General features: G+C 53.9%; 1 protein-coding gene and 1 non-coding gene across 8 annotated transcripts in view; one reads left to right on the forward strand and one right to left on the reverse strand.

The window, feature by feature from the left end:
• The first annotated feature begins 4,801 nt into the window (after nt 1-4,801).
• The window catches only part of HDAC7 (histone deacetylase 7), a 41,085-nt gene continuing 26,366 nt past the window's right edge, over nt 4,802-19,520 (forward strand). Inside the window, exon 1 of one of the 7 annotated variants that reach the window (XM_060195478.1) lies at nt 4,802-5,014. In XM_060195478.1, the coding sequence (XP_060051461.1) occupies nt 4,966-5,014 (49 nt within the window). In that variant the 5' untranslated portion in view covers nt 4,802-4,965. Of the gene's footprint in view, nt 5,015-5,069; nt 5,518-5,720; nt 6,174-19,520 lie in introns of those variants that run through there. The other 6 variants (XM_060195479.1, XM_060195484.1, XM_060195483.1 and 3 more) reach the window with 6 other exon arrangements.
• LOC132539583 (U6 spliceosomal RNA) lies at nt 15,517-15,623 on the reverse strand. Its single transcript, XR_009550924.1, has one exon. It is a non-coding gene; the product is annotated as a U6 spliceosomal RNA (small nuclear RNA).

The following is a 19,520-nucleotide window of genomic DNA, read 5'->3' on the forward strand; positions in this document are numbered from 1 at the left end:
CAACACTGGGCCTTGCACTCAAGTTCTCTGCCTCCCAACTGCCCTAGTGCTTTCTGTTTCTGGCACCTGTGGGGATGTTCCTTGATGGCGACCTACCTAGGAATAGGGGTGACCTTCTGTTGTCTTTTGTATTCACTGTGTCTTCTTGATCTGGGGGTCTTTGGGTTTCCTGCCCCTCCCACCCTGTGGCCCCCCACAGCACTGTTGACATACAGAGAGAGAGAGAGAGGGAGAGAACTGCAGGTGTCTAGGGCAACAGACCACAGGGCAAACCACATCACCTTTGTTGACTCTGGAGGGAGGGAGGGGACAGGGGAAGGGCCTTACTTAGTTGGTTCTCTCCACCTGCTTTGGTCCTCACACTCATTTCCCTTCCTGCCCTGAGCCATCCCAACTCAGAGCCATGTGTGCACAAGCCTCTTCTTGGAGCCATCCAAGTCTGGCCCAAGAGGAGAAACCACGTCTCCCCACATGTCCTGACATCCTGAACAGGGATCTGCCTACCTGTACCCCAAAGCAACATTCCACCCCCAGCCCTAGCCGGCACATTTTCATAGCTTTCTTGAACCTGCTTGAACCCTGCAACAGAGAAAGGCAGGGCCAGAGAGGCCATGATATAAGGGGTGAGGCAGGACGACTGGTGTTGAGAAAATCACACATGGATTCATTCGTCAAGACCTCAGCTACCCAGGCTGCCCTGGGGCAGGAGGCCTAGCAGGGCTTCACCATGGTGTGGAGTTGCCAGAAGCCACCCAGAAGCCACCGCACAGGCTCCAAATGAGACATGCACAGGATGAAGTCACTTACTGGCGCCTCATCCTTGGACAGATCATTTTATGGCTCTAAGTTTTAGTTTCCTCGCTAAAACAATGGGGCTAATAATGAGATAGAAGTGAAAGGACCTCGGGCATGTAGAGCTCATGATCCAGAGGTGATGCTCAGTGAATCCTAGTTATCCTCCCTCTTCCCTCCCTTTCCTTCCTTGCTTGTTATATCTGATCCCATGGAGCATTATTTTTTGTTGCTATTGGAGCGTTTCACTGCTCCAGTCCAACTTTTTCAGAGAGAGTAAGAGAAGAGATGCCATGGCACAGAAGCTTCCCCTGGTGTCATAGCTCCCCCATGTGTGGTCCAGCAGGGGCTTGAACCGAGGTCTCAAAACAAAACACGCACCCTTCCAGGTGAGCTCTCTCACTGGCCCCACCTTCCCATGGAACATTTTATTTGGAGTCAGGGACCTATTCCCCCTATTCCTCTGCAAGTCCAAAACCCTGTGAGTTGGCATTTGAATTTCAGTTCAGAAAATGGATGGCTGTCCTCCAGAGCTGTGGGGAATGATGATTTCCTGATGGGTTTTGTAGAAAGTATGTGTGCTTCCCCTCCTCTCTCCATTTCTCTCTGTCCTATCCAACAAGAACAACATCAATAACAACTACAACAATAAAACAACAAGGACAACAAAAGGGAATAAATAAATAAATAAATAAAGTATGTGTGAAGCAGGCTCAAGGCTCCAACTACCACACTTAGAAGGCTGAGCCAGGGGAGGGGTCGCAGAGCCCTGAGGTTTAGGTCAGTTGACTTCCTGGAGCTTTGAATTGGGGTACAAGGCAAGCACCCAACATTTTTTTGCGGATGAAAGACTACCTGACTTACTAGTTTTGTTACTGTGCTTGTGTTTCTTAACCACTTTGAGGGGCCATACTTTATTCATGAGCATAAGAAGGAGTACTGTTAAAAATAAATTATCTGGGGTTATGGTGATAGTCCAGGGGGTTAGAGCACTAACTTGCATTCCTGTAGTTCCAGAGACCATAGGTTCCCTCAGCACTACTCTATGGCAGAGCTGAGCAATGCTCTGGTCCTCCCTTTTCCTCCTCTTTCTCTCCAAATAAATACATAAATATATATTTTTTTATGTTTTATTATCTTTATTTATTGGAAAGAGAGGGAGAGAGACAGAGAGACACCTGCAGCACTACTTCACCACTTGCAAAGCTTTCCTCCTGCAGGTGGGGACTGGGGGCTCGAACCTGGGTCCTTGAGCATTGTAATATGTGCGCTCAACCAGGTGCACCACATAAATCTCAAAACAAACAGACAAAGAATAAGTGACCTGATATTTTTGCAGGGAACAGCACAAAGCTGCTACATGTTAACTAGTTGATAAGAGGCAGCTACCAAGAAATGGAGAAGAAAAGAAAAAGAAAAAGAGAAAATCAGGTAGGAGCAGATGCTCAAAAGCTGCAGGGTGGGAGTGTCTTTGCACTCACCAGAGACTCCAGGAAGACCTTTTTCTTTCTTTCTTTCTTTTTTTTTAATTTGTATTTGTTAAAGAAAAAGATAGGAAGAGAGAGAGAAAGAAGCAGACATCACTCTGGTACATGTGCTGCCGGGGATCAAACTGAAGACCTCATGCTTGAGAGTCCAGCGCTTTGTCCACTGAGCCAGCTCCCAGACCACTCCAGGAAGACTTAAAGGAGCCAGGGCAGGGGTGCTTAACTGGCTGAGCAGTCTGTGAGGGGTCAGAACTCAGTTTTTTTTTTTTTTAAACTTCCCATGGTGATCAACGTGGGAACAGAACCACAGCTTGCATTTACCTTGGGTCTCTTGGGATTCCAGAGAGGTCTCTAATATATCCAGCAAGGGATACAAAGGGCTTAAGACTCTGCCACAGGTGATGGTGGTGACAAGGAGGACCACAGGACAGCTTCCCACATGCAGCTTTCTCTGTCTATCCTTTGGGGACAGAGAGCCCTGGTGTGTAGAAGGTCACACGCTGGGCCCCGCAGGGACAGACACCCTCTTTACTGAAATCTCAGAACTTAGTGAGTGTGTCGAAAAGAAAAACAGGGTTCACACGCACATGGATGACCTGCAGGTTAGAAATGAGCAACTGGTGTCTGATTTCAGAGAGAGAGAGAAACAAAACAAAACAGGGAACCCTGGGGATATTCAATGGGAGAGCGCCTTGTGGAGCTGGGGGAGAGAGCAGGGGGGAGCTGAGAATCGGATGTAACCAGGCAGTTTTCCCCAGGCCCAGGCCCAGGCCCAGGCCCAGGCTGAGGACTCTGAGGAGGAATTAGGAAGGAGGTCAGTCGGGTTTCTTTCTTTCTTTCTTTCTTTCTTTCTTTTCTTTTTTTTTTTTAGAATATCTCTGAAGGGACCTGTGTCTTGCAGAGTCAGTAGAGGAAGTCATGAGGGGGAAAACAAAAAAAGGTTCCTGGGGTGATAGTGGTCGCATCTAACTGGCAAATGATTTTTGATGGCCACAAACATCTGTAACAAATGAAGGCAGATCCCACCAGGAGCTTGAATTCCCTGCCAGGCACTCAGCAGACACTACAAGGAAGCCCTCGTGCCTAAGGCAGTAGCTGGGATACTGGGGTGGATGTCCACTTGTGAACACCCTGGGGGAGTGGAGGAAAGTTGAGAAAAGTAACTAGTGAAGAAGGCAAGACAGACAAGGTACTGGGGTGGGGCCCTGTAAGGAAAGGGGGGGGGGATGAAAGAGTCTTGAGGATGAGATGGGGAGCAGTTTGCAACCAGCTTGGTTGAAATAATATTAATAACAGCACCTAAGTTAAGTACCAGGAGGTACTGAGCAGAAGAGAGGGATAGGGTGGGAGTGTGTGTGTGTGTGTGTGTGTGTGTGTGTGTGTGTGTTGGGGTGGGGGTGGCGGAGCTGGGTCTGTCTGCTGGGGAAGCTTTGAGATAAGGAAAGGCAGGAATTGGAAGTTACTTCTCTCTCTCTCTCTTTTTTTTAAAATTTATTTATTTATTAATGAGAAAGACAGGAGGAGAGAGAGAAAGAACCAGACATCACTCTGGGACATGTGCTGCTGGGGATGGTACTCAAGACCTCAGGCTTGAGAGTCCAATGTTTTACCCACGGGGTCGCCTCCCAGACCACAGGAACTTACTTCTAAATATCCCAGATATCAACAGGTGGTGAGGGCAGAGCATCTGTGGGACCAGGGAGTCTCTAATTAGAAGTTAAATTAGGCGTGACCAAGACCTCCTATGTTTCTTATCTAAAGTGGCTCTGCCTCTGGCCCAGCCTCAATTTCTCCTTCTGTAGAAAGGGCAAGATTCTTAGGGTTCCTAAGATTAATGGGAAGTAGGAGGGAGTCAGAGGGAAGATGTGCCCTGCCTTTCAAAGGTCACGTCTCCCGTCTCCAACAACTATAGGATACCTCAGGGTTTGGATCTGTGTTCCCCTGCCACCCCAACCCCCTTCCCAGGAGCCGCTGCCCAGGACTCAGCAGATTGCCGGAGGGGACAGGGCTGATGGGTTAGGCTGGGAAGCATAATGGCAAAGTCCTCAGCTCCTGACCCCCAATCTGACCTTCTCCAGCTAAAACGGGGGTGGGGGGACAGGGAGGGTTGCTGCGCAAAGCCAGCCCCAGCTGAGTTTATTAGCTGAGGGAGGGCTGGAGGCGTCTGCATTCCGGCTCACAGACTGGAACATTGCTGTGCGCCGTTGTAATGCACTGGGAGACACTGGACGCATTGCTGAAGTTTGACTCATAGGGACCGGGGAGGGGGAGAGGAGAGGGGGGTGGGGGAGGAATGGGAGGAAGAGGACCGGAGGGAAGGAAATCCCTTGAGAAATGTCTTTAAAAAAAGAAAACTTTCAAAATCCACAACCCTCCCCCCACTTTTTTTCCCCTTTTCTTTTAATAGGAACAGGCTGGACCCTCTGTTCCCCTCAGCAGGCTGGGGTGGGGTGGGGTGGGGGGGTGGCAGAGGGGGAGGGCTGGGCAGTGATTCAAATCAGACCCTGCAACTTTCCTCAGGCAAATCGGACTTGGGGGGGGACGTGGGGGTGTCCGTGTGGGATGGGATTCCTCGGACGGGACAGGCAACTCCACCCGGCGCCCCACTGCCCTGTGTGCGGCTGCAGGCTCTGAGCAGGGGTCCTCCCCCTGGAGCTTCTGTGCAAACGCCCTGCCCTGTGTAAACATGGATGCACGCTGGTGTACGCCGTGCAAGCTCGGGTGCGTGCGCTCAGGTATCTGGGTTTCCGGGAATTGTGCGCGGGGTGCTGCGCCGCGCTGCGGCTGGAGCTGGAGCTGGGTGGCGACGCGCGGGCCGGGGCCGCGTCCTGTGTCCCGCGTTCCGGGTTCGCAGCCGCCTCCCCGGCTGCGCGCCGCGCCCCGCAGCGCCCCGGCCGCGCTAGGGGGCCCGAGCTCCTGCCCGCCCGAGCGGCGCGCCGAGCAGAGTCTGCGGGGTGGTGTGGCCCCGGGCCGCGAGCGCCGGCCCCCTCCTTCCCCTCCCCCTTGGCCCGCTCTCAGACTCAGATAAAGCATTTCCTTCCATTGTCATCCTACCCGGCCGGCCGGGCTGCCAGGGCCCTCCCCCTCCCGGCCCCCTCCCTTCCTCTCGCCGTCTCACAGTCGCTCTGCAGCCTCCGGCGACTGGGGGGGGATGTGAGGCCGGCGCCCCAGCCCCCCGCCCCGCCATGAGCCCCCCGCTCTGAGGGCCCCGGCCCCTGGATGCACAGCCCCGGCGCTGGTGAGTACTGGGCTGTGCGCCCCGCCCTGCGCGCCACCCGCCCGCCCGGGCTCCGGCTCCGGCTCCGGCTCCGGCTCCGGCTCCCGCTCCCGCTCCCGCTACCGCTCGGGCTTCGGTCGGTCCCGCGGGCCCGGCCCGGAGAGCGACCCCCCCAGTCGCGCCCGCCCCGCCCCGGCCCCGCGGGGCTCTGGCAGGTTCCAGGCCCGGGCCGGTTCCGGGGCGGGAGAGCTCGGCCTCCCGCGGGGCGCCCACATCCGCCGGCCCCGGGGCAGCGACTGGCCGGAGGGAGAGAGTGGGAGGCCCCGGGCGGCCGCGGGAGCGCGGGCCGGGCGCCCCATCACCCGCGTACCCCGGGAGGACGGCGGGGGCTGGGGGGCTCGGGAGAAGGGACGGCCGCCGAGGCCCCGGGAGGGGGCGGTACTCCGGGGCGGAAGATTTGGAAGCGCGAGGGCAAAGGGCAGCACCCACTGAGTCGGGCTGGGCTGGCGGCCGTGGGTATGAGTGCCCCCAGCCCGTGGACCCCGGCAGGGAGTAGTGCCCCGGCCCCTCCGTGGAGGAAGTGGTCCCCGGGTGGGAGGGTCTGGGCCAGGGAGCTCTCTCCGAGCACCTATCCCCTGGCTTGCTCACCATCAGGATGAAGAGACACCTGTGCCCAAGTGAGTTGCTGAGATGCCTGCGATGGTGGGGGCGAGGTGGGCACCGCAGGCTGTGTGCTGAGTGGTGGGAGACAGGATGTGCGTCCGGGAGCGCGGGGTCTGTTGATGCCGGGGCACCCAGAGCCCGTGGCAAATCTGGCAGCTGGGCTGGGCTCTAACGCTCAGTTTCTGGGCCACTGGCTGGGGAGAGTTCCCTCTGGGACCTGCAGGGCACCAGGCTCCTCTGCCCACCCCCATTTCCTTCCCTCCTGTTGCTTGTTTAGATCGAACTTCTGAACCAGCCATTACTGCTCCTGCCACCAAGTCCAGGCCACCCCCCCCCCCTTGTCCCTGCTGGTTGTCCTGTGCACTCTCAAGGCCTCCTCCTGCATCTGGGCACTGCCTGTGTTGCTTAGCCCCCCCCCCCCCCCCCCAACACACACCTTATTCAACATCTGCTTGAGGCCCATCCCTGCCCGCCAGTGTCTGGGGTGAGAAAGGGGCACTGGCCCTCTGTGGCTCTGCTAGGGACTCTGTATCTGGACTCCCCAGTGTATTTCGGGGACTTGCATCTGGACCTATGGAAAACAGTGGACTATGACTCAGTTCCCTTCTCTATCACCGAGCCCCCTTGGTGGTGCTTTTCTCTTTCAGGACCACGGAGGCAGGATCGGGAGATGGCTTAGGCTGCAGCACACTCCTTACACCAGCTCTCTCATAGGTCATCCCAGGCTCCTCCAGCTTCTTAAGCCACCTTTTAGCTCATCATTCTCCTTATTCTCCGATTGCCTCTACCCACCTGAATTACTACGTCACTTTACTCTTGTCTGCAGTCCCTTCTGAAGGAAGTTATGGTGTCAAGTGCCCCAGTAAACCTAGACTGGAATCAGGACCTGGACATGCTGGGAGACCACACCTGCCTTTAGTGCCCTGCTACTCGCCTCTGTCCAACAGCTCAGAGTCAGGCTCAGAACTGCCTCTCTTGTGTTACATCTGCAATGACCCAAGGGCAGCCTTCTCCCCAGTCCTCCTTAGTTTGAACTCGGGGGGTGGAGTCCTGAGTCTGGGAAAGTTGCAGTTTGGCTTGCACGAACCGTCCCGGTTTGGTTTCCCCATCCATAAAATGGGGAGAAAGTCTCACATGCACTTTGGAGCACCCAGGAAAGGCTGAGTCTAAATAGATGGACCAGTGGCTAGTGAGAGATTCCCATGCATTCCATTTCTTCAGGGATTACAGAACTCAGCTTTTGTCCTTGGTAGCTTCTGGGCATGTGAACTGGAACTTTCCCTCCCTCCATCCACTCCTTGATCCTGCTATAAAAATTCTTGGTGGCGCACTTGGTTGAACACACATGTTGCAATGCACAAGGACCCAGGTTCAAGCCCCTGTCCCCACCTGCAGGGGGAAAGCTTTGCGAGTGGTGAAGCAGTGTTGCAGGTGTTTTTCTGTCTCTTCCTCTCTGTCACCTTTTTCCCTCCCTCTCTCTATTTCTAGCTGTCTCTATCCAGTAAGTAAATAAATAAAGTTGTTTTTTTTTTTAAATAAAGCTTCTTTTAAAAAAATAAATAAAACTCTTGGGAGTGAGACACTCGTATCATGGGGGTAGGGAGGGGGTCTTCTCTTGGAGCTGTGGCGGGCATACTTGCCCAAGGACCTGGAAGGCAGAAGCCTGTGTAGCCTTCACCTCTTGTTTCTCCTGGTCTTTCGTAAGTAGCTGGTCATTTTGAAGTTGGCAGGGGCCTAAGAGAAGATGAGCTCATTCAAGGCTCAGGGCCACCCAGCTAGGGAATGACAGGTCTAGTGGGGCTGAAATAGAAAGTTGACCTTGGCCTGTGCCCATTGTCCAGGTCTTCTTCTCCTCTGGCCTGGCTCAGTCCTGGCCGTATGCTGTCCTGCACACCTTGACCCAGACCTGTCCTCAGTCCACACTCAAGACCTGGATCTGTGGTGCGTCGTGTAGGGGACAGTGTGTGGGGCAGGTTGAGTGAGACCTGGGAGCTGAGGGGGAGGGCATGTGTCTGCCCCTGGGCTCCAGGACTGTTTGTGTGTACTGGATTTGTTGGCTAGATGGGGCACTTCCTCTGGGACAGGAAGCTCTGATTTCCTGTGCTGGGAGCCTTGGTAGGACTTGGAGTGGGGGGTCCCAAGCTGGACCATCCCTGATGTTGTTTGGCCCCCAGAAGGGTAGAGTGTCTGCATCAGCCTGCTTCCCCTGGCTCGAGAGGCAGGAAGGAGATCCTTGCTGAGGAGGCCAAGAGAAGGAGGCTGAGGGGGCCTGAGGGCAATGAGTAGGTGGGGGCAGGGGGCCATGGGCGACACAGCAGGAAGCCTGGTCAGCAGGTGACCCTACCGGGTATTGTGTTTCCCTGTAATATTTCCCCCTGTTTCTGTGGTAACCTTCCCTGGGGGAACCCAAACCTTGGGCCTCAGGAAGGTGCCCCCAGACAGCCCTTTCCTTAGAGGCTTGAGTATTAGGAGGAGTCTCATTATCTGGCCACCTCCCCTTGGGCTGCCTAGGACCAGGGCCTGGGAATCCAAGGGAGTGGGCTGATCAGTGCTGATGGGGACCTGGGTACGGCGGGCCCTGCTGCATCTCCTGGGCAACAGGGGAAATGAGAGGGCTGCTGGTCATTGGGGTAGCCTCCCCTCACCCCCTTTCTCCAGCAGCCCTCCCCCCAGCAAAGCTTGCTGCCTGGGGTGGGGAGGGATGTTTTTATCAGCAAAGCTGAGCTCCTTTGGTCCTGGACCAGTTCCCAGAGGCAAAATAAATCCAGGGTAGCGTCTGTTTGGTGTGTTTGGTGCGGGTCAACATGTGACGGGTGTGTGTACACACTAGGCGTGTGGTGAGTGTCTCTGTGTGTGCCCCCAGGCCTGTGTATGCAGATGTGGCTTTCGATCCCATCCGTGCTGAGTGGGGAGTGTGTGCACACAGATGTGTGATCTGTTTTTGCCTTTGATTGATTGATTGACTCAGGCCGACTTTTTCAGAGAGAGGTCGGAGGGGAACACACAAGTTAGTGTCCCCCAGTGCCCTGGCACCCCCGTGTGGTATGCCGAGATCTTGAACCTGGCAAAGCAGGTGCCCTCCTGGGTGAACTATCTCACCACTACTCTACCCAGGTATGTTATCTCTGCAGTGTGCACCTGTGTTGTGAGTGACTCGGTGGGCATGTTATTTATATATTTGTAGGAGCGACTTGAGATGTTGACTGGAAAATACCATCTCCGATGATTCTCAATGCCAGTTCCAAGGCCATGTGTTTCAGAGCCACTTGGGAGTATATGCAAATCCAGATCCTAGAGGCCCCACTTCTGACAACCCTTGAATCTTCAGGAGTGGGGTTTGGGAAGCTAGCAAGCTCACCTGTGCTTCAGGGGATTCTGATGCAAAGCCACCCTTGAAGACTGTGGATCTGAGCCAATCTCTTTTATTTATTTATTCATTTTTGAGGAATCTTGGGCCCATAGAAGGCCTGTGACTAATCCCAGGACACAGGGCCATTAAAGGAAGCACCAGAACAGAATTCAAGCCTTTTCAGAGGGCCTAAGACTTAGTCTGGCACCCTTTGTGGGTGCATATTGGCCCTCTATGGGGTGATGGAGTGGATCATTCAGAACTGATAGAGGTGCTAAGTGGCTCTTGACCTTGTCTTTGAGGTTCTAGACTTCCTGATCTTGCTCTTCTGGTTACATCCTGCTTCCTCTGCTGAGGAAATCCTGGAGCTGTTGAGTGTCAGCTCTAAAGGTGATGCTAGCCTCCATTCGCATAGTCATTCATTCATGAGATGCTAATGGTACCAGGCACCGGCCACAGGCAGTGTCACACAGGCAACACATCTGACTTTAGGGAGCTTCCACTCTCGTGGAGACAGACCCCAAGCAAAGGAATGAGTATAGAGATCTGCTTACACGTTGTGCTAAGCCCTAAGAAGGAAACGGACTAGATGCTGCTGCCATGATGAAGAACAAAATAGGACATCCTTCTAGCAAGTGGCCAGGGGAGGAGGCCTGCCTAAGGAGGTGGCCTTGGTGTTTTCAGTCATCTCCACACACCAGCAGCGAGTCCTCAGAGCCTTCTGGGCACTGCCTGGATCTGAGGGCTAAGGGGGCGGGGAGGTGGACACTGGCAGAGGCTTGGGGCCGGATTGCCAGCCTCTTGCTGGCGTGGTCGACAGCAGTACCTCTGCTCCTCCAACAGCCCTAGAGGCTGGCAGAGTGGGAGAGGAGGAGACAGGCTGAACAAGCCTGTCTCGTTGCTTATTTCCTTCATGAAGCTGGGTCCAGGGCCCTGTGAATGTGCTGGGTTTGGGGAAGGTGCCGCCCCATTCCTAGTCCTACCTCACCTTCCTCCCACCTCATTCCCTTCCTCCCACCCACCACCCAGGAACAGGGGTGCCAAGTCCCGCCCTCTGGGTCTATCTGTCCTGGCTGCCTCTGGGGTTTATTTACCTGACTCAGGAATCACTGAGGACAGAGTAGAGACTTAGCGAGAGTGCTCAGAGCAGAAAGAACTGGGCTCAGGGCAAGAGAGGGTGTGGATGAGGCCTTTGACAGGGCACTCCGGAGCCTCTCCTGGGTTCTTGGAATCCACTTTCTCAGTGGGTAAGACTCTTAAGGCCAGAAGGCCAGAAGGGCAGATCTCAGCTGGCAAAGAATGCCCCCTTCCTGTTTTCCTACGGCCCTCTCCCGTCCACGTCCACCACCATCTCTCAGGCATCCCGGGCCTGCACTGTGCCAACAGCTTTAACAGCCTCTGGCCTCCAGCCTCTTCTCTGTGGTAGGTTTTCCCTGGGGGATGCAGCATGGCTGAGTGTCAGAAAGTGTCCTTGTGTATGAGGTGGGGGTATTCACCAGCACCAGTCTGAGCACCTGTGCCCCCATTCCAACCTGGGCCTCCCTCAGCATGCTGGTACACTTGTTCCCCAGACTCCCGGTCCTTTGTGCCCTCTCCTCTCCCCTCCACAACTCCCACTGCAGGATGGGAAGGGGACTTCTCTTCTGAGGAAGGCCTGGGCCACACTGAACCATCCCCACCCTCTCTCCACGCCACTTCCTTTTCCCCCATGTTGCCTGCAGGAATTGGAAGCCCGGGTGATCAGAGAGCTCAGCTTGGTGCTGAAGAGAGCAGGAGGGGAGCCCAGTTCAGGCCTCCCCCAGAGCCCGTTCCTAGGAGCCCAGCGCTGACTCCTGCGCTGAGAGCCACCCTAACATTCTCCAAGCCTCCTTCCTCCCTGGGCCCTGGGCCCTGCTCCCGGGAGGGCAGCCCGGGAGCCACAGGTTCGGAAAGAGTCCGAGGTGGGGGAATTCGGGGCTGGGCTGTAACTGTCTTGTTTTGCTGGCCCCACCAACCTGCGCGGGCATCCGCTGCGCCCCGCCGGGTGCTCGGGTCGGGAGCACTGCTCTCAGAATGACGGGCTGGTGGCACCCGGCTGGGACTGCGAGTGGGGGTGGGGTGAAGGGGGGAGCCCCTGGCTAGGGGGAGCTGGAGGGTTAAAAATAGCAGCAGGCGAGTTTCGGTTAGCAAATGTGGAGGCGGGGAGCTGGAGGCGGGGCAGGCGGCAGCCGTGTTTGCCCGCTGCTGCTTCCCCCTGGGTCCCAGGCGTGACTCACGGTGGAGACTGATGAGGCGCTGGCACAGCACCCCCCACGCGCCCACGGGGGTACGGGGCTGGCACAGGCCTCATCATAGGGGTTGCACACCCCAAAGGAGGGTGTTCAGCCCCTCCCAGGCCGGCAGGGCCTCCAGGAGGTGTGCCTGGGGTTTGCATGCGTGATAGGAAGAAATGCCACCAGCCACGGAGGTCAAAGGCCCCGGCTCCATGTCAGGCGTTTGAGGATTCTGTGGGACCCCATACAGGGCTGCCAGACTCTTTAAGTCTCAGTTTCCTGGTCTTCTAAATGGGGCTTTTCTCTTATGCGGGTGTGAACACCCCCTGTAGGGCTCTCCTGTGCCCCACTGAGGGTCTGGCAGAAGGACCATTTTTTAAATTTTTTTGTAATGACACAGAGGGTGGGGTGGGGTGGGCTAGGCAGGACTCCTGTTTCTTCTGCAAGTGACCCCAGGGCAACCTCCGTGCCTCCGTTTCTCCCTCCACAATGTGAAGTACTAACAGAGACGACCTCATGAAGTGGCTCTAAAGATTCGAGTAAATAATGTTCCTGCCATGCCTGCTATCAAGGCCATGCTCACAGAAGGTTTGCCGTCATTCCTAATGTTATTGTTCATATTTTTGAAGGTCAGGGATAGGGAATGTTAAAGACATGAACAGAAACTGGGCTCAGCCCCAGTTCACAGGAAAAAAAAAAAAAAAAAAACAAGCCAAGTTCACTGTTCCAGATCCTTCCACCCATAAGGGCCTGGGACGGCAGAAGTGTAGCCAGAAGTCACAGGGTGGACCCCTGCTCTCTTGCACTCCACCAACCCTGCCTCCTCCAGTGAGGCAGGACTGGAGCTTGTGGGGGGACTCGGGCCTCTCAGCCAGCTGGCACTGGGGAGGATGTAGGGCCGTCCCTCCCTGAATGGCCCTGAGGTGGAGCACCTTGCCAGCGTCTGTTGGGTGACCTTTATTTTAGCCCCTCCCTGGCAGCTCTTAAGAGGAACATGAGGCAGAGGAGGGCTGGGAAGGCCAGTGATGTCAGTGGTGAGCATTCCCAACACGGAGGGCCGGGAAGATGCCTGAGGCATTTCTTGCGGGAAATAATGACTATTCAGCCTGCAGGCATTTGTTGTATCAGTCTGACTGTGTGCCAGGCCCTGTGTTAGATCCTCTGTGTGGTTGAGAAGGGGTCGAAGGCTCTGGGCTCTGGGTAACTCAGCACCTCAGAGGACATGGAGCCAAGAAGACAGTATGTGGAGACAGTGACAGCTCACAGAGCAGGAAGTCCTATCTTGATCCCTGGGCACACCATATTTACTTATTTATTTATTGGATGGAGACAGCCAGAAATGGAGAAGGTAGGCGAAGACAGAGAGGGAGAGAGAAAGATAGACACCTGCAGCGCTGCTTCACCACTTGCAAAGCTTTCCCTCTGTAGGTGGGGACTGGTGGCTCGAACCTGGGTCCTTGCACATTGTAACACATGCGCTCAACTAGGTGTCTGGCCATGCCATCTTTATATTTGTGTGCACATGTACCTATGTATATTCTATTTTCATACCACAGAGACAGTTTGAGGGCATGGAAAATACTCAGACCACATAAACGAGCAGACTTTAGACAATTAAGAAAGTCACACCTTAGTGATAACTCCTATTTCCTGTGCACCTTTATATAGGTATTTTTCTTTTATTTGTGTGTGTGTGTGTGTGTGTGTGTGTGTGAGAGAGAGAGAGAGAGAGAGAGATACCAGGGAACTGTTCAGCTCTGGCATGAGGGTTTGGTGCAGGGGGTTGAACCTGGAACCTCTGGGGCCTCAGACTTCAGAGTGTGGTACACAACCACTGTGCTAGCTCCCTAACCCTGTATGATGTATATTTCACCAAGATCACATTGTGTCTTAGGTTTTTTTGTTGTTGTTGTTGTTGTTTTGGTTATTGTTTCACACAGTGATCTCCACCTTCCACTATAGCCAACTTTCATTTCAGGTTCCTGGATGGTTAGACATTGTTTTTCCCAACTCAGCTGATTTATCCCTGTTGGCTGTGGAGATCCCTGAAGGCTGTATTTGTGATAGGCATGGGGCCAGAGGGGGAACTTTGCCCACTAAGACTCAAGGGCATTTCTGGCTGCAAAAGGGAGTCATGCTACCTGGCAGATCCGCCCTTCAGATCTCCGCCTGCTTCTAAAAATAACAGGCAAAGCCAGTGGGCTGGGTGGCTGGGTGGGTGGGTGAGGCCTTGGGCTGGGGGTCACCAGGGTACTTGCTGTCATTAATATTCCTGTGGCACCCCAGTGGGCAGCAGCATTCAGAGCTTGTTGCTATTCACGGTGGCATCTACACGATGCCCTGGGGCCACGAAGTAGACTGGGGTCTCCACAGTGGCTTCTGCCTGCCCTGTGTTTCCAGTCCTTGGGAGTCTGTCTGTCCTGGAGGTGGGTCCTCCCTTCCGCAAGAGCACATGCCTCCACTCTTTCCACCTGCCTGTGTGGAGCCTGGGGGAGAGAGGGGTGGGGGGATGGGGGCAGGGGAAAGAGAGAGAAACCTCGACTCCTGAGTAGCCACTTTGCGGGTGACTGGTTCTGGTTATGCAACCTGCATTTTACACAGGGCCCCACCGTTTCCAGAATGCTTTCACACAGCATTTGATCCTCCGCTCCCGCAGCCCTGGGAGGTTTGCTTGTTTAGTTATATCCTGCTGGAGGCAGCTTACAGGAAACAATAAAATGGTAGAATGTGCATTTAAGAAAATAGGCAAAACAGATGATGAAAAAGTAATGATGGTGGAGTCTGGGACTGCCTTCTGAAGACCAGAGGCACGTGAGTGAGGGACTCCTGCAGAGAGACCTATTTCAGTCTCTGTTGTTGTTATTATTATTGATGTTTCCTGGCTATAGGGATGTGTCACCTTCTGCTGCAGGGACTGTGTTATACTCCCCTCCCCCTTCTTTGCCCCACTATTAATGGGGAGATGGGTAGAGCTAGTTGTACAAGTCAGGGTAAGTGACTCTAAGCTCACATTCTGAAGCCCCACTCCCTGTGGGCACGACCTCTGCAAGTTTCTTAATCTCTTCTTAAGCCTCAGTTTCCTTCTTTTTGAAATGAATTTCATAACTACACCCACCTTGCTGTGAGAACTGAGTGGTGAAGAGCCCAGTAGCCTGTACAAAGCTAGCATTCAGTGCGTGGCTGTTGGCCACTGTTCATTATACCTAGTTGTAACTAATAAAATGATCTTTTTTTTTTTTTTTTTGCCATTACAGCGGCTTCCCCGCTCCAGGCCAACATTTTCAGATAGAAAGAGACAGAAAGGGAGAGACACCTCACCCCCACAGCTTCCCCCACAGTGCTCCCATCTGCTGCACCATGGGCTTGAACCTTGATCGCAGGCCTGGTGAAGCAGGTGCTCTCTCAGGCAAACTGTCTTGCCAGTCCCAAGGTTTGTTTTTTTCTTTTTAATTTTTTTAAATTCTCTTTTTATATTTTTTAAAATTATATGTATTTATTTATTGGATAGAGACAGCCGGAAATCAAGAAGGAAGGGTGGGCTAGAGAGAAAGAGAGACACTTGCAGCACTGCTTCATCACCTGTGAAGCTTTCCCCCTGCAGGTGGGAACCAGGGGACTTGAACCTGGATCCTTGCACATTGTAACATGTGTGTTCAACCAGGTGTGCCACCACCTGGCCCCTAAAATTATCTTTATTTATTGGATAGAGACAGAAAATTTCTTTTCTTTCTTTCTTTCTTTTTTCTTTTTTTTTTTTTAAATATGGAACGCTTCACGAATTTGCGTGTCATCCTTGCGCAGGGGCCATGCTAATCTTCTCTGTATCGTTCCAATTTTAGTATATGTGCTGCTGAAGCGAGCACTCTTTTTTTTTTTTTAGTGATTTAACAATGCTTGACAAGATTGTGGGATAAGAGGGTTTTGCAATTCCATATAGTTCCCACCAACAGAGTTCTGTATCCCATCCTTTCCATTGGAAGGTTCCCTATTCTTTTTTTTTAAAAAATATTTATTTATTTATTCCCTTTTGTTGCCCTTGTTTTATTGTTGTAGTTACTGTTGTTGTTGGATAGGACAGAGAGAAATGGAGAGAGGAGGCAAAGACAGAGAGAGGAGAGAAAGACAGACACCTGCAGATCTGCTTCACCACCTGTGAAGCGACTCCCCTGCAGGTGGGGTAGCGGGGGCTCAAACTGGGATCCTTACTCCAGTCCTTGTGCTTCGCTCCACATGCGCTTAACCCGCTGTGCTACCGCCCGACTCCTGGTTCCCTGTTCTTTATCCCTCTGGGAGTATGGACCAAAGATCTTTATGGAGTGCCGAAGGTGGGAGGTCTGGCTCCTGTGATGATTTTTATTTTATCTTATTTTTTTTGCCTCCAGGCTTATTGCTGGGACTGGGTACCAGCACTATGGACCCACTGTTCCTTTTTTTTTTTAGTTGGATAAGACAGGATTTGAGAGAGAAGAAAGACATAGAGAGAGGGAGAGAAAGATAGACACCGCAGACCTGTTTCCCTGCTTGTGAAGCCACCCCCTCCCCTGCAGGTGGGGAGCCAGGAGCTGGAACCCGGATCCTTGTGCAGGTCCTTGCGCTTCATGCTGTGTGTGCTTAACCTGGTGTGCCACCGCCCAGTCTCTTGATAAGTTTTGAAAAGAAATGTTTCCCTGGCAGTCCCTGGAGTGGGCTGAGTGGTCCTGTAGGTGGCATGTGAGGGGGGAGCTGAGGAAGGCAGGTCTCCTGGCTTCCATGTGACTGAGAAAGGCAGAGCCTGAGGAGGGCCTAGGAACTCCAGGATCTGAGGGATCAGAGAGGAGAAGGAGCGTCTCTCTGAGAGGCAGCCCCAGGGGCGGTGACCATGCTTCCTGTTGGGGCAAGCGCTGGCCCTTGAGAAAGACTGGCTGGGGCTGGCTGCTGCAGGAGCAGCAGCTGATCTAAGTGGGGCAGCCAGGGTGTGGGTGGGTGTGGGTGTGGGGGAGAGCCAAAGGCAGAAGCTGAAAGAACCATGGCTCCTCTCCCCAGTATAACAGACAGGCAGGCCCCTGTGTTGGCAGCCCAGGGTGTGTTGCTTCTGATAGGGAAGGTGGTGGTTCGCCATCATGGTGAACTTCCTATCTCAGGGATTGGAGCTACTGGTGCAGGGGAGTGAGGGCAAGTGTAGAAGTTAGGACTCTGAGGACTGGCAGAGCCTGAAAAACTGTAGGGCATTCTGAGCCAGGAGGTTGGGACTTTGTGGGGCGTGGGGGGTGCTTGTCTGCTTGGGAATTCCCTAAATTGGTCCTGCAGGGAGAAGGCTGTGGGGGACCGGAAGTGGATGCAGGCTCTCTGGGCCTGCCACCTAGACCTAGTGGCTCTGCCCTCCCCTTCACACCGTCACAAAGGGAAGGCAGGGAGGAACTGAGTAGTGGTCTGAGAAGGCCCGACTGAAAGGAGCCCTGTTTTTGTCAGAACTCAGGAGTTTCCAGTCCCAGGAACCAATAGCCCAGTGTCACTCAGAAAGGCCTGGCTACCCCTCCCCACACACTACAGCAGGGTCTCATGGGTGACCCTCCATCCAAGAGGAAAATCCACGGAGCAGACTAGAGGGGCTGGGGTAGGGGGCGCAGGAGCTAGGGAGAACATTTCCCACCCTCAGGGAGCTGGAGCCGCTGCTGCCATGGTTACGTCTGCTTCCTGTTTGATTCATCTCAAACAGCAGAAGGGGGGTGGTGTGTGTGGGGGTCCGGGCAAGGCTCCCAGCTCGGCCACCACTGCGTGGGGCTGTTTACAACAGCCACTTGTGGGATTCCCAGAAAGAGACTCCAAACCGGACATCCTGCGGCTGCAAAATACCCAGGTGTCAAGAGCTAAAAATAGCTGCCCAGGGGCCCCAGGCTGGGGGAAAGGGGCATGCTCAGCCTAGGCACTACAGGCCTGGCGGGAGGCCGCCTCTTGCTGGATGCACGGCCCCTGGGCTCCTTGCCTTTCAGTTCCCTCATCTCTAGGCAGACACACTTTCCATGGTCCTGGTGGCTGGAGCCGAGCCTCTGCCCCTGCTGCATGTGGCCCCTCTGCTTTGCTAGCCTAGGGGAAAGGAAGAGTGCAGCTTGATTTGAGATGCTAATGAGAGTGCCTCAGGGTGACCCGGGTGCTTCTAGAGAACGGATCTCTTCAGTAGTAGGGTACCTCAGAGCAGGGGCAAATGGAGCCAAGTCTCCTCGAAAACCTCAACCTGTCGCCAGCCCCTGTTCCCACATGCAGTCCAAAATCATTGCTTAAAATCTGCCTAGTCAACAATCGCTGTCTCAGAGAAAGAAATAGGCAGCTTCTGCCCGCTAACCTGCAGCGGGCCTAGGGGTTTGCTGCTGGTACTTGTCTCTGTGATGTTTTTGATCTTTCCTGTACCCATTTAGGCCTGAATTTTGCTCTCTCCCTGCTGCCTGTGAGGGCTCGAGTGTGCTGGGGAGAAACAGGGGAACGTCTTGATTGAGGACATGGATCGCAAAGCCCAATTGCCTGGCTGTAGTCCTGGCCCATACTGGGCCTCCTCTGTCTGCTGACCTGGCCAGTGGGAGTGCAGAAACTCACTCAGTTGTCATGAGGACAGCATGACATAGCCGTGATCTGTGGCAAGTAGTAAAGTGTCTAAAGAAGTTCAGGTGTTGGGGAGTGGAGAGACTGCCTGTGGCCCAGGTTTGAGCCCTGGTACCACATGGCAGGTGCTATGGTGCTGAAGGAAGCTTTGGTGCAGTGGGCCTCTCCTTCCCTCTCAGTCTGAATGAACAAGTAGCCCGGGAGTGGTGAGACCCCCCCCCCCCCAGTTCTGCAAATAAATAAAAAGTTACAGTTGGGGGCTGGGCAGTAGCTAAGCACACAGTACAAGGTGCAAGGACAGGCGCAAGGATCCCAGCTTGAGCCCCTGGCTCCCCACCTATGGGGGGGGGTCACTTCAAAAGCAGTGAAGCAGATCTGCAGGTGTCTGTTTTTCTCTCCCCCTCTCTGTCTTCTGCTCCTCTCTCAGTTTCTCTCTGTCCTATCCAACAACAACAACAGCAATAACAATAAAAGCAATAACAACAATGGGAGAAAAAAAAAGCCACGAGGAGCAGCGAGTAGTGCGGGCACTGAGCTCCCATGATAACCCTGGGGGCAAAAAAAATAAAACAACAGAAAAAGTAAAGGTGGAAGAGGTTGCACACAGCTCCATCTGTCCTCACAGTCAACCTCCTTCGTGCCATGGACCCCCGTTCCCATCATGACTTGCCAGGCTTCATGTGTCAGGAATTTCCTGCCAGGCTGCAGCCCCCCCCCCCCCAAGGGTCCTGGAGAAACATGAACAAGCAGCTAAGTGCCAACATAATGAGCAGTGGAATTGACCACGAGCATGAGCTTTCTGGGAGAGGGACTCATGAACCTGTTTAAAGGGTAGATTCTACAGACTTGCTTAAGGAATTGAGTGGTTGGCAATCTTTTTGTTGAATACTTGGGAGGTCTCAGCAAGTACTTTTCACGTATTGATTGTTGAAAAATTGGATCCTATTTTAAACTCGTTGAAAGTGAGAACCAGTGCCCCACAAGCGAACTCACCTGAGAAGGTGCCTACTTTGCTACACACACGACCCAGGTTTAAGCCCCTATATGCCACCTGTGAATACTGTACCATGGAAAGGGGAGTTTAGGCGCTGTAGTGTCTCCCACCGCCCCCCCCCCCCCACCTTTTAGCCAGAACGCTGCTCAGCTCTAGCTTTTGCAGTGATGCCAGGAACTGAACCTCAGGATCT

Source organism: Erinaceus europaeus, chromosome 7, assembly GCF_950295315.1.
Source record: "Erinaceus europaeus chromosome 7, mEriEur2.1, whole genome shotgun sequence".
In the NCBI taxonomy this organism is placed as follows: Eukaryota; Metazoa; Chordata; class Mammalia; order Eulipotyphla; family Erinaceidae; genus Erinaceus; species Erinaceus europaeus.